The sequence below is a fragment of the Eleutherodactylus coqui genome, chromosome 8 (assembly GCF_035609145.1).
Source record: "Eleutherodactylus coqui strain aEleCoq1 chromosome 8, aEleCoq1.hap1, whole genome shotgun sequence".
Lineage (NCBI taxonomy): Eukaryota > Metazoa > Chordata > Amphibia > Anura > Eleutherodactylidae > Eleutherodactylus > Eleutherodactylus coqui.
Window position 1 is genome coordinate 108,294,799 of NC_089844.1, and position 12,654 is coordinate 108,307,452.

General features: G+C 40.7%; 1 protein-coding gene across 1 annotated transcript in view; it reads right to left on the reverse strand.

The window, feature by feature from the left end:
• The window catches only part of LOC136577911 (uncharacterized), a 235,001-nt gene that overhangs the window by 160,274 nt on the left and 62,073 nt on the right, over positions 1-12,654 (reverse strand). Inside the window, exons 16-22 of the mRNA XM_066577827.1 lie at positions 11,751-11,931; positions 8,852-9,007; positions 6,131-6,264; positions 4,893-5,051; positions 4,265-4,436; positions 2,328-2,539; positions 1,055-1,243 (exon numbers count right to left, since the gene is read on the reverse strand). Coding sequence (XP_066433924.1) covers positions 1,055-1,243; positions 2,328-2,539; positions 4,265-4,436; positions 4,893-5,051; positions 6,131-6,264; positions 8,852-9,007; positions 11,751-11,931 — 1,203 coding nt within the window. The remainder of the gene's footprint in view (positions 1-1,054; positions 1,244-2,327; positions 2,540-4,264; positions 4,437-4,892; positions 5,052-6,130; positions 6,265-8,851; positions 9,008-11,750; positions 11,932-12,654) is intronic.

Below are 12,654 nucleotides of genomic sequence, written 5' to 3' on the forward strand. Positions count from 1 at the left end.
ACTAGAACCTTACTATGTACTGACGAGGAGCAAGAATTCTAGTTTGGCTGACAACCTTAGTTGTGTGTCAAGGCTTTTTATTGGTTTCGACATTGACTAAGGCTAGGCATACATATTAGTTGTATATTGGCTGAACCTGCTGATCTCAGGAGAACACCATCGAAAATGTATGGGGCCTCCCCACTCTCCCCCAATAGCAGATTTTTACTCCGACTCCTCCTTTTGCTTTGGTGCTTCTGAGACTTGCTTTGAGTATGTGTGTAATTCTGGATTTTGTTCTTTGTACTGTGACTTTCTGCTACTACTGGTGCTACCTGCAGTCGTTCACGAGTTTTGTATTCAGATTGTCTGTTCTTGCTTTTTCCTTTGCCTTGGTTTTCCATCTAGGGAAGTTTAGCAAATCTATCATCCTGACAAAGGGGTGGCCCTTTTCAGGGCGGATGTTCTGCTCTTTTAGGTCAGATCAATCGGGGCAGAAAAAGGAAAGATCCTTTTTGTTTTTTAACCCACCCCCCCACCACCACCTATATTCTACACACCATTTAGTCTGTCCCTTTCCCCTTTTTCTGAATCTATGTGTCAGTTTCCTTGACAGGACAGGACAGACATGTCATGCACCATTAGGGCTTGGTCAGACGAGCATAGTGTACACGCTGCTAAGCAACGTGTAAACCACGCTGCTGTCATGTTGAAAAAGATTGTGTGACTAGGCTGCTTCTAGCTCCGTGAAGTACCCTGGTCACACATCCATGGTGCAGGCTGCTTGCTTCCACGACTCCCATAGGAGCATATGGAAAGCACCCTGCACTGCTGCGCACCACGGAGCTGACAGGCAAGTCGGCACTCGCTATCCATTTTTTTAGAAGCACAGATTCTGCACTTCTAAAAAGGGTCTGTGTGACCACTTCCATAGGAACCTATTGGTTCCTAAAGCAGCGTGGTTTGCATGCTGCTGTAGCAGCATGTACGCCACACTTGCTGACCAAACCCTTATCACAATATACATGTGTCATGGAAGGCTATTCGGTGAGTTTACACACAGTATTGAGCATACCAGATCTGTGATCCAATAATCCGCTGTCACATTAAACTCTTGCTTTGATCCCTTGATTTTGAATGAAATAGTCTTCATTTTCAGACTATTTTCTAGGTGGATTTCATTCTTAACCAGCTGATTCCACAATGACACCATTTCACTATAACTTCTGAAAGAACTGCTCCCAATAAAATTTACAGTAGAAGCCTAAGAAACAGATGATCATTGTTATTTACATTCTAATACAACTTAGTAATAATACTTAGTAAATCATGACGAGAAATATCAAAACGATCATGGTGTTATAATGCTTATTGACTCATAAAGATATAACCTTTAAAATGTAATTAAAAGTTAATTTTAGTGTATAGCAGCTATAAACATTAAAAATTGGTTCACACAAACAGCTATAGTATTTTTTTCTGCTGGTTCAGTGTCAGACTGGCATGTCTTCATGGGCAAATTTTCACTGCGTTCCCCTTGGCGATAATCCGGCCCCGGGGAACACAGTGAACACTTTCCATAGACTTACTTACTTACTATGGAAAGCGCAGCCCAGCTGTCCACGAATGGAGAATCATAGCGATTCTCCACTTGCGGGATTTAAATCACAGCATGCTGCGAATTGCCACGACTCTCCGTGGTGAGTCCATCTGTCCCCGGCGGCGACTCCCGTGGCAGAGATCTCCCGCTGGATATCGCTACGCCCGTGGACAGGAGCCCTTAAACTACATATGTAGCAAAGTTTAACTTGAGACTTACTATGTTACTAAAGTCTTGTGCCACCATTTATATCACCTTCCAATAACTTTTAAATGGTCTTTGTGTGAAGATATAAAAGCAATAACTTTTCATTGGCTTAAGGTAAGATAACTTGTAAAAAGTTATCACACTCAATTTAAAGTTTGCTACATCCCGATACTGTTATCATTATATAACATATCGATAAATGCTCATTTTATTTGCAAACCAATTGTTTCTAACAATGATAAGCTCCAAATCAACTTTCTAGTGTGCTTGTCTTCTTCTCAAACTCTCAGCCTCATTATTGTGTCTTGTGTTGTATGCCCAGAGGCATCTCGGATACAGCACTACCTCTCTATAGTATTGTGCCCACAAACCCATGCACTTTTTTTAATACATAGCCATGGTATTTTCTTTCACTGCTTAGTCAATAACACATTAAAAGTAACTTCAAAGTCATGTAGCATTTGTAGCACATAAATTCCAACTAAACACAAGAACATTGAATGATATTTGGGAAATAAAACAATCTTAAAGTTAGACTGACTCTTAGGTAAGTAACCGTAGGTGTGTGTATATGAATTCTCCCCTCTTTCTCACTTCCTGAATCTTTGTAGAATATATCCAGCACTAGGTTTTTGACAGATAGAGCTTTTCCAGCAGTCAATTCAATGATGGTGTTGTAGGCATATCGCTGAGACTGGTGCAGTTTGAGTGCTGAGTAGAGATACAACCAAGGAGTGTCCATTGTAAATGCCCCTGAGTAAAAGTAAGACAATGCGGCATTAAGTGTGGAGCGTCTATTCTACTGGCTTGTCAGAAAAAAAACTTGTTAATAGCCAAGTCATTTAGTTAATAATTAAAGTTGTTGTCTATACGCCATCTAATCATCACCATAGTTGGTGCCACCCTGTTTGGGGCCTTCCTCTACTGAGCCAGAGCAAGAAGCTGATGAGAAAGAGCGGCTCCTGCTCTAGAGGATCTGACCCGACTATTTATTACATGAGTGACCATTAACAGCCAGCATGTAATGCTACTTTTATATACTACATTAGTATGGCCAATCGAATCTTTGTCCAGCAGTAGTAGCTGATTACTGGGGGTTTCGGAAGCCAGTGACGTACATGATTAATCCATATAAATCAGTATATACAGTATAGACTCATAGATATACTACTTTATTTTTTGATCCAGTTACATTTTCAGCTAACCAAAAAAATTATGCATAAATTCCAATTCTTAATACAGACAGAATCCTCTGAATTGAGCTAGCAATCCATATGAATGGGTTTCATATACTCCATTTATACACCCCTGAGAAAAATCTGCATCAATTAACAAGCATGTCACACTTTTCATAATCTGCAACGTGTTCATTATTCTTGTAGACTTTGTGCTAAAGAGTTGTGGATTAGCAGCATTAAAGTATAACTAAACTTAATAAAAAAAAATTATGAAGACATGTCAGAATAATTGATCAGTGGGGGTCTGGGTGCTGAGACCCCTACCAATCACTAAGGGCTCTTCCCCACTGGCGATAGATTTTCCCACGATGCAAGTGTGAGTGAAAACGCATGAGTTTGAAACCAATTGTAGTGTCCCAGAATGTCATCCTAGTACCCTCCATAAATGTCATCTTGTGTATCCTCCCTGACCTCTGATCTCGGTGTCTTTACCTGCACTGTGAAGAATTGTACCTGAATTGCTGAGTCAAAATTGTTGTTAAAAAGTTTCTTTCAAGTAGAGTTTATACCGGGCCCTAACCATTCCTGGGGACCTGAGGTACTATACACCAGTGTCCAGGTTTATTCTCTGCCATGTGATATATCGGTGTGTGGGAACGGTGGCGTCACCCATGACAAATACATCTACCCCCATCCTCCTGTTTATTGGCATGCCTTGCCTTAGAGGTGTTGACAGTGGCCTGCAGTTCTGTTCTGGCCTTGGCTGTGTGTCATCCATCTGGGATAGGAGCCTGGTAAGTGCCGCTGTGACAAGCCATCACTTAACCCTCCCAGCTCCCCACGTTAACAAAGTGTCCAGGGGTGTTCCTATGGGACGTTGCACAATGATTTTCAATGGTTACATTCTCACTTGCAATGTTTTCACTCACTTCAAGTTGCTGTAAGAAAATCTGCGATATCGCCTATTGTTTTCAATGGGGCTGACAGCAGCAGCGCCGGCCCCATTCAAATCAATGGGAGAAGATCGAGAAAGAGCTTTGGAATCCCCCATTGCAGGGAGAGAGAGGAGGTGAAGCTACAGGGGATCTCTTACATATCTCCCCATATTTGGAGATATAGGGGCGGGGCTACAGGACTTTCCCAGGGCTTATTTTTTATAGAGGTGTGAGCCATTTAGAGGTTCAATTTTGGTAACAGACTCCACTTAATTGTCACAGAAGCTACAATTTTCTCATATTGTATAGCTGTTTGGCACTGACATTGACTAAAAATAGGAATAGAAATCATCTTTTTATTTTACCCTCCCATTTGTAAAGGTCGTTCTTGGATGTATCCTTCCACTGTAGTCCAGCGACAAATGGTATTCGGTCGTTGTACTGCACTTTGAAATTGGTATTGCTTTCCAGAGCCGAGTGAGTATGTGAAAGTTGTGTCCTATAGTTCACTTGTTTCTCAGCAACTTGTAGGGTGAACTGAAAGAAATACATATTGTCACTATCAGAAAAGATATTTAAAGAGACCCTGTCAGTTCCTATGAACCACATTAACTAAAGTTAGGGGCTCATAGGAGCTCGGGTGCTGAATCCAGGAAAGCCACTTTTATACTCACCCGCCTCCCTGTTCACCTGCTATCCAACAGCAAAGCTGCCATACAATGGACTACTTTTGCGAAGGATCACAATCAAGAGGACTAGTTCTGTCATTATGAGTGCACACATATGTAGTCTGCTGTATACAACGAGCAGCAGCTTTGCAGGCAGACAACAGGGGAATGGGAGGCAGTTGACTATAGGAGTGTCATCCCTGGACTCCTATGAATCCATAGCTTTAGTTTATGAGGCTCACAAGAGTCTCTTTAATAGAAACACAGAACAAGGAGACTGGAAGCACGTCTTTCAACCCGAGATCTATGCGAAAATGTAATTTACCTCCATGAAGTAGCTGGAAGATGACGGATTTGAGTTGTTCTTGAAGGTCTGACTGATGAACAGTTTCTTTTTATTGTTCATTTCATCCCAGTGCTTCCCATAGCTCACCTCTAGGTATGAATGTATGTGCGGTGCATATTCTTCATGGTGTAAGTGTACCTATAACACATTTATCAGATTGGTAATTAGACCTCATACTAGAACAATTCATATCATAGACAGTAGTAAATAGAAATGTGCGTGCTCTTCCAGCACATACATAGAGATGTGGCAGAGATGAATTTGGTATTGAACTCACTTGAGGATACCTCTGACATATGAGATGATAATACAGTAGATCACGAGACCAATATCCTATGTGTGTCTGTGTGTGCCCACTCGGTGGTTGTGATGTAAATTGCAGAATTCGAGAGTCTTGCTAGTATGTCATGGTGTTTTGATTAATTCACTCCATGAGAAAGTGGAATCCTTAAAAGGGTTGTATGAAGGCCTCTGACTGGGTCCCTCAAAGTGTAAAATAAGAAAGTAGCTGATACTCAGCTTTTCCTGCTTCCCGTTCATCCCCTTATGTCGGCTCTGGTCTGTCTACCGAAGTCATCTTTACATCCAGCTGTCAGCCTGAGCCATCTACAAACAAGCCGCTGCAGCCAATGGCTGCACTGAGAGATGCTTGTTGAGCGCCGTCATTGGCTGCAGCAGCAGGTTTACAGGATGAGACAGGCAACCTGTAAACAAATGCAGCAGAGACCGGAGCTGGTAGTGGGGCGAAGTGAGTATCAGTTGATTTGTTATTTTACAGCATGGGTAGAGGCCTTAACAGTACTCAGAAATCCTCTTAAATGGGGTTGAACAGCCTTTTAAAATTGATTACCTATCCTCAGGCCATCAATATCTGATCAGACAAGCCTGTAAGTACTCAGAACGGGCCCTATATATAATATGGCATATTGCGTACGAACACAATCTTGCTCAGATGTAAACACTGAAGAGGTTGTGGCGCTCACTGGAGCACTGCAGCCCCTTCAATCAGTTGATTGGTGAGGATCCCAGCCGGGGGACCTGTGTATTCTATCTCATTCCCTTTCCTACTGTAGGTTAGCCACACCCCATAGGTTAGCCACACCCCATAGGTTAGCCACACCCTCTAAAAGGCACTCCCATCACCCTGTGAAAGTTTCTCCCAGGTTAACACCTCTGTATATAAGACAACACGTAAAACTAAGCAAACAGTCTGGTACCTTGTGGTTAAAAGATTGAATTTGTGTGCAATGAAATTCATGCTCAAAGTCAACTTTGTACTGTTCTTCAGAATCTGTGTCGATTTTAAATTTTTGGCCTGTGTCACATTCATGGCGGAGAAATTTGGCATCACCTATAAAAAACAGAAAACGTAGGTCACACAAAGGGCTGGAAAAAATGAAATACATTTTTAGTTTAGAATTCTGCAAAACTGACATTCATATTTTCAGACTTCTCTTGGCTGTTCTGGAAGCCTGATCATAGGATTTACATAAGAGAAGGATGTGTTGCAACATTTTTGTTTTTACATTTCTACTGGCAAGTTTTGCTACATCTTCTTTTTTAATATCGGATACAGAAAGAAAACACTGCAAAAATAATTTATGGCTTTATGGCAATATCATTTGCCTCAAGCAGCTTGGTCTATGGTCCACTTTATAAGTTTATAGATATAGAGTACTTATTGGAAGCAAAGTATCACATATTTATTCACTTCTCCAAAATCACATGCTTAACGTTTTTTATTAACTGTAACTAGGGCTTATTTTGGAGTAGGGCTAATATTTAAAGCATCCTCAAAACTCCTGTAAATCATGCTAGGGCTTATTTTCAAAGTAGGTCTTATTTTCAGGAAAACAGTCTAGTTAACAATACAAATATGGAACTACCAGGTAACCCCCATTCTAAAACTTGGAAGCACTTTGTTCTGCCAGCACTCCAACTGAAAGTAGTGACACATAAGATCTCTAACAGATCAGTTTGTGTCACCTGCTGACTTTAACCTGAAGTGTTATACAATAGTCTGAACATTTACAGGAAACTTCTTAGTCAGCAGTGCTCGGAACACAATAGGAAGGTACGTAATGAACTCTTTTTTTCCAGCAAGCTAATAGACTATGCATTTTACCACCAAGGTCCAGCGGCTTCCTCGGGCCACTGCCTAAGGACGCACCGGTCCTTGGTGATGAAACGCATACTATTGTATACCAAGCACTACTTGTTCAACTGTTTTTTCCCACTTAGGAGAGAAACAAGCAGCCACCAACGTTATCTCATTCTCCCCGCCCAAGTGAACCAGAAACCACAGGTGAGACGTTCGGCTTTCTGATCTCACCTCCCCTATTCTATCAGGCCACACGTGAGGCACTTTCCCTTTGTACTTTCTTAGCTCGTAGCTAAAACACTTTTTTTCATGAAACAGCCTGAAAGACAAATGTACACTTCCTGTGCGAAACTCCCGTGTTGGAAGAAACGTGCATTTGCCACTAACAGATTGTCCTAAAAATCTATAGTCAAATATTAAAGGTTTTGAAATAATTACAGGTCAAAGAAGTTCAAAACGAGATTGATTTACCACTTACGTCCATAAATTGGAAATATGGAAAAGAGGGGAGGTCACCTTAGCAGTTTTATTGCACAACAGTCACGTAATCTTAGCAAACTCTTAGGCAAATGTAAATGAATGAGATCTGCATTCAATTGTATCTTAATTCCTAGGAAAGTGCCCTCTGGAACGCCGTCCAGGGTTATGAACTGGAGACGAAAATTAATCAAAATTGTGTTACAAGAGCTGATTTGACAGCACTGATCCCACTGAACCACAGCTGAATCTGGCTAGAGACTGAGGTTATAAAATACAGCTAATGATTCCGTAGAACAAGCCAAGCACAAGATAAACGATAAATGAACGTTATAAAGCAGCGCTTGTGCCAAGGACCACGAACTATGTGGTGAATATATGAGCCTGAAGTAATGTAATCTATGAAAAATTCAATTTAAAGAAGCCATTTATGGAATGAAACATTAGCTCCAAGTAAGTACAGAGAAGCCTGATGTAAGCACCTAATATTATTACATGCTTTTCGGTTAGATTTTTTTTGGTCCCTTAAAGAGGACCCGTCATGTTAACAGCACCTTACTAAATAGTATCTCTTCCTGAATCTCAACTTGTGCTGTTCCTCTGTTATTTCTTCCAAAACATATGAATAAATTTACAACTGGGCGTTACCTGTTTGGGGTGTTTCCCTGCACCCTTGACAGCTAAGAGTTTGTAGGTAATACTGCCCTTCAACTGGCAAAACCTTTCAGCCATTGGCCATCATGGGTGGGATTGCAGCTGCATGGAGTTCACTACAGTCTAGTTGAACATGGAATCCAACTCTGAGTGTGTCTGCAGTGATTGAATAGCATGTATGAACACACCCCTTTGACAAGGAGAACAGCTCCTAAAATTTGCCCAGTGTAAATAATGCAGCAACCTTCTGATAAAGAAGCAAATACTCTTTAGTCAGCTGATCGCATCTTCTATGTGGGTCAAAATATAACCATTTGTTGGCAGCACAGGGGATGTGCTGTTGATAATATGGAAACTGTATGGGGCCTGAATGATTGTATTATCATTCATTTATCCCACTACAGTTTGCATCGGTCCTTGTAAGCAAGCACGGATTATTACATTATCAATTGCCAATCTTAATCCAAACATGTTCTGCATACCTGAACTTGCAATTGGATGGCAAGCCAATGACTGTTCATCATAAATTGGCAACCCAATAAAGAACAGAAAGAAAATATATTTTGTCTGCCCATTTTTCTGCAGTCATATCTTTGTCATAGGACATCATGAAGACCTGTTTGCATTAAATGTTCAACCAACAACAAAAAGTATGCCAACATCTAATATGCAGTAGAGTCTTTAGACAACTAAATAGACATATTACCTAAAAGTCCATACTTGACTCTCATGGCATTTGACCATACAGTTCCTCGTTGTTGCAGAAGTCCAATACTATATGACCCAAATACTCCTGGAACATAAGCTTCACTCTCTAATGAATATTGCTTCATCTTATCATCAGCCTTCTTGTCAATTAAAACTGTAAAAAAAAAATAATAATAATAAAAATATTTTTGTAACAAAGGACAGTTTCTATTTTATTATATTAACGTAATGTAAATATGCATATTAGTAAATTTGGACAAACTCGACTCAGTTTTTCCAATGAATGATTTATTCAATTTCTATTTATATGTCCTTAAAGTGAATCTCCACTTTCAAACACATTGGGGGTTATTTACCATTGAAAATTGGACAGTTTGGTGGAGCAAATTGTGTAAGAAATCTGTAAAACATGCTTTGCGCCACATTACTACGGTATGTGTTTTTACAAATTTTTGAAACGTTTTTGATGTGTCTGACAGAGGGGCGTTCCTTTATTAAAAAGGTGATAAGGCTTAACATGTGCTAAAAAATGCACCAGATTGCGGAAAATTGCACCAAACATCTGGAGCAATGTTTGGCATAAATTAAGCCAACTAATTAATAGGTGGTCTAAACTTAGACTAGAAAGTGTTAAAACTCCAGAGATTTATCGTTCAACAGAGCTACTGTAATAAGTCGGACACATTTCAAGACTATCTAGTCTAGGTTTGCCCTGTTTAACCTTTAGACAGTATTACTAAACAAGCCCTACTGTTTATTTAATGTCTGCTACCACAGGGACATGTGGAGGATGCCGAAACCTTTTCTTCCCCTTATCGCCTGCCACTGCAGAATTAGCTCTTGTACCTCTTGTGTCACCACTATTTCTTAATAGATGATGCTGTGGAATATGTTTGCGGAATAATCAATATCCAACCTTGTAATAGGCCTTGCAACGTAATTAAGGATGTACAAAAAGTATTTCAAATTGTAAGTCTTCTTATGCCTACTTGGTGCTCTCCACATTGGGAAATGGTGCCCCTCTCAAACCACATCACATGCCTATCACCCAGCCAAACAGAAATCTAGTGTACATTGATGAGGGCCAAGAACAATAAAATAACCTATCTGTACATGGTTATCTTTTCTTTATAGAGACATTTTGCTTTGGCTTTTTATTTTACTGCAGGAAGCAGGCAGTTCAGTACATTACGCATTGGCCAGGGTACGCACTGCAGACTAACTGACATTCACTTCAGTAGAACTCAGCCTGCAGTACCAAGCCAGACCACTGCGCAGTGTACGGAGGTGTCTACTTCCTGCAGCAAAACAAATAGAGGTGGGACAATCCTTTTAACAAAAATACAGAGTTACTGTTCATCAAAGGAATAGGGAGGTGGAAAAGATGATGCAGTGAAGATGAAAGAGCTCCATATCTAAGCTGCCCTGGATACAAAACATGGAAAGAACAGTAACCAGTATTGCGTGGAAGCAATAAGAGCAAACAAAAGAACAAAGTGCTATTATAAAAAAAACATATAGGTACTGTCAGGAGGAGCTGAGAAGAAATAATGTCACAAATGTCTTCTTGAAGAATGGAAAACAGGAAAGCCTTCAAGTCATAATATTAACGTCTATACAAAAAGTACTGCATTAGAAGAACGTGGGATTTAAAAACAGTAGCTTCTTGGAGACAATATTATTATGTAAGAAACTGTAGATTGTTACATGTAGATTTCATGTTTCTTTTTTTAGAATGTGCCAATTAGCTAAAAGTAGTTTGAAATTGATTTGTGGAAACTTAAAAGGTCACTTTCTAAATAGAATTGACAAATGCCTTAAAAGTAGAGATGAGTGAGCGTACTCGATAAGGCAAACTACTCGAGCGAGTAGTGCCTTATTCGAGTACCTGCCCCCTCGTCTCTAAAGATTTGGATGCCGGCAGGGGGCGGAGAGCGGCGAGGGAGAGCGGGGAGGAACAGGGGGGAGATCTCTCTCTCACTCTTTCCTCCCGCAATTCCCTGCTCACTCCCGCAACTCACCGCTCACCCGTGCCGGCACCCGAATCTTTAGAGACGAGCGGGCATGTACTTGCATAAGGCACTACTCGCTCGAGTAATTTAGCTTAGCGAATACACTCGCTCATCTCTACTTTTAAGGCATTTGTCAACTCAAGTTATGCCATAGGAGGTGTTCATAAGATGCGCTTTCCTGCTCAAACTATAACATGTACAGCAGGAAGAGTAAGTAAACAAGCACAGCGCAGTGATGTAGGTGGAGTCTATGTGACGCATCACCTGATTACTTCACACTTAAGGCCATTTTAGACGGAACGATTATCGTTCAAAAACATAATTAAAACGAGTGAAATTGCATTAGTTTAGTCGAAATACAACTGAACGACGAAGTCTAATTGTTCACTTTTTGTTGGCCTCTCATTTTATGCAGGCATAAAAATCATTGTTGGCTCGTTCGCTAATCGTTCAGTGAAAATAGGGCTTGTTCAGTTGTTCTCATTCACTTATACAGCGAATGTAAAAGACTGAATGATTTTTCGGTCGAACGAGCCAACGATGTATCTGCCTGTATAAACAGGCTGCACAAATGAATGAGCGAACTCTGACGTCATTTACTCATTCGTTTGGTGTAAACGGCCCGATTCTCCCTTGCCATTGCACCCATGTACAAGTAGTACATTTGCCTGTATATGCCTAGACAGTTGCATGCATCGGTCATTGATAGTATACCACACTGTATATTGCTTTATATACAGTTGTATTGAAGAGTACAGTCAACTACATTTTTCAGTCCAGTTGGGGCTCCAAGATCCCGACACATTCCAACATATTAGCAGACAGCTCTGCTGTAGTTACCACACTTAAATATTCCATAATAATGAACCAAAGACTATTTCAAACCTGAGATAAAGGCTGTTTCCTTGAGTAAGTTATTTAGTGATGCAGAAAATGCCATCTTCTTCCCTAGTTGTTTAGTAATGTTTCCGGTGACGATGATGGGGCTGCCATGTTTGCTTAACTTCAGTTCCGCCAGAGCAGAATATCGCTGTTCTCCCCCAACTGTCTGTGAATCGGTCATCCCCTGCAATGGACAAGGATACATTCATTCTTAAAACTCGTTATTGTTCAGTGACACATCTCCTACAGAATTTTAATAATATTTTTAAATGGTTAATTTTATCTAATCTGCAACCTGTCGAGTTTGTTTGAAAATGTGACAAGCATATTTAAGGTTATATATCTGCTTTGTGTCATATTTACACAGTGCCACTGATACCAGGACATGCTGTAAAAACCTAACCGATGCAGGTCCTAGACAAGACCTCGTTCACCACTCTACAGCTTCAACAGACTCAATACAGTTTAATGGAGAAGTGGCTTGTTCGGCTCTTCCCGTAGACTCCCTTAACCAATGTATATGACATAAATGTTTAAAGGGTTGTCCCATGAAAAATATTGTTTATAGTCATTAATTTCAGATCCATGGGCGTCTGCCATTTGTGATCAGCTGTTTCCAAGAACCAGGCAGTGCATGTACGAGCAGTGTTTGTGCTAGAAGCAGAAAGCTCCTTGGCTGAGTCCGATCCAATGAAGTGAATGGAACTCAAGGAAAAAAATGAATAGGGGCTCACCTCACTAGCAGTGCCTCCGGTACAGGGGAAAAAACAATATCTGTTTCCCAGCGGGAGCTCCGTCCCCGGATGGCTGTTGGCAATCGGCTAAACTTCAGTTTCTCTCATGAATGGAACTCAGCCTGCAATTCGAGGCAGGACCATTGCACAATATATGGAACTGTCTGATTCCA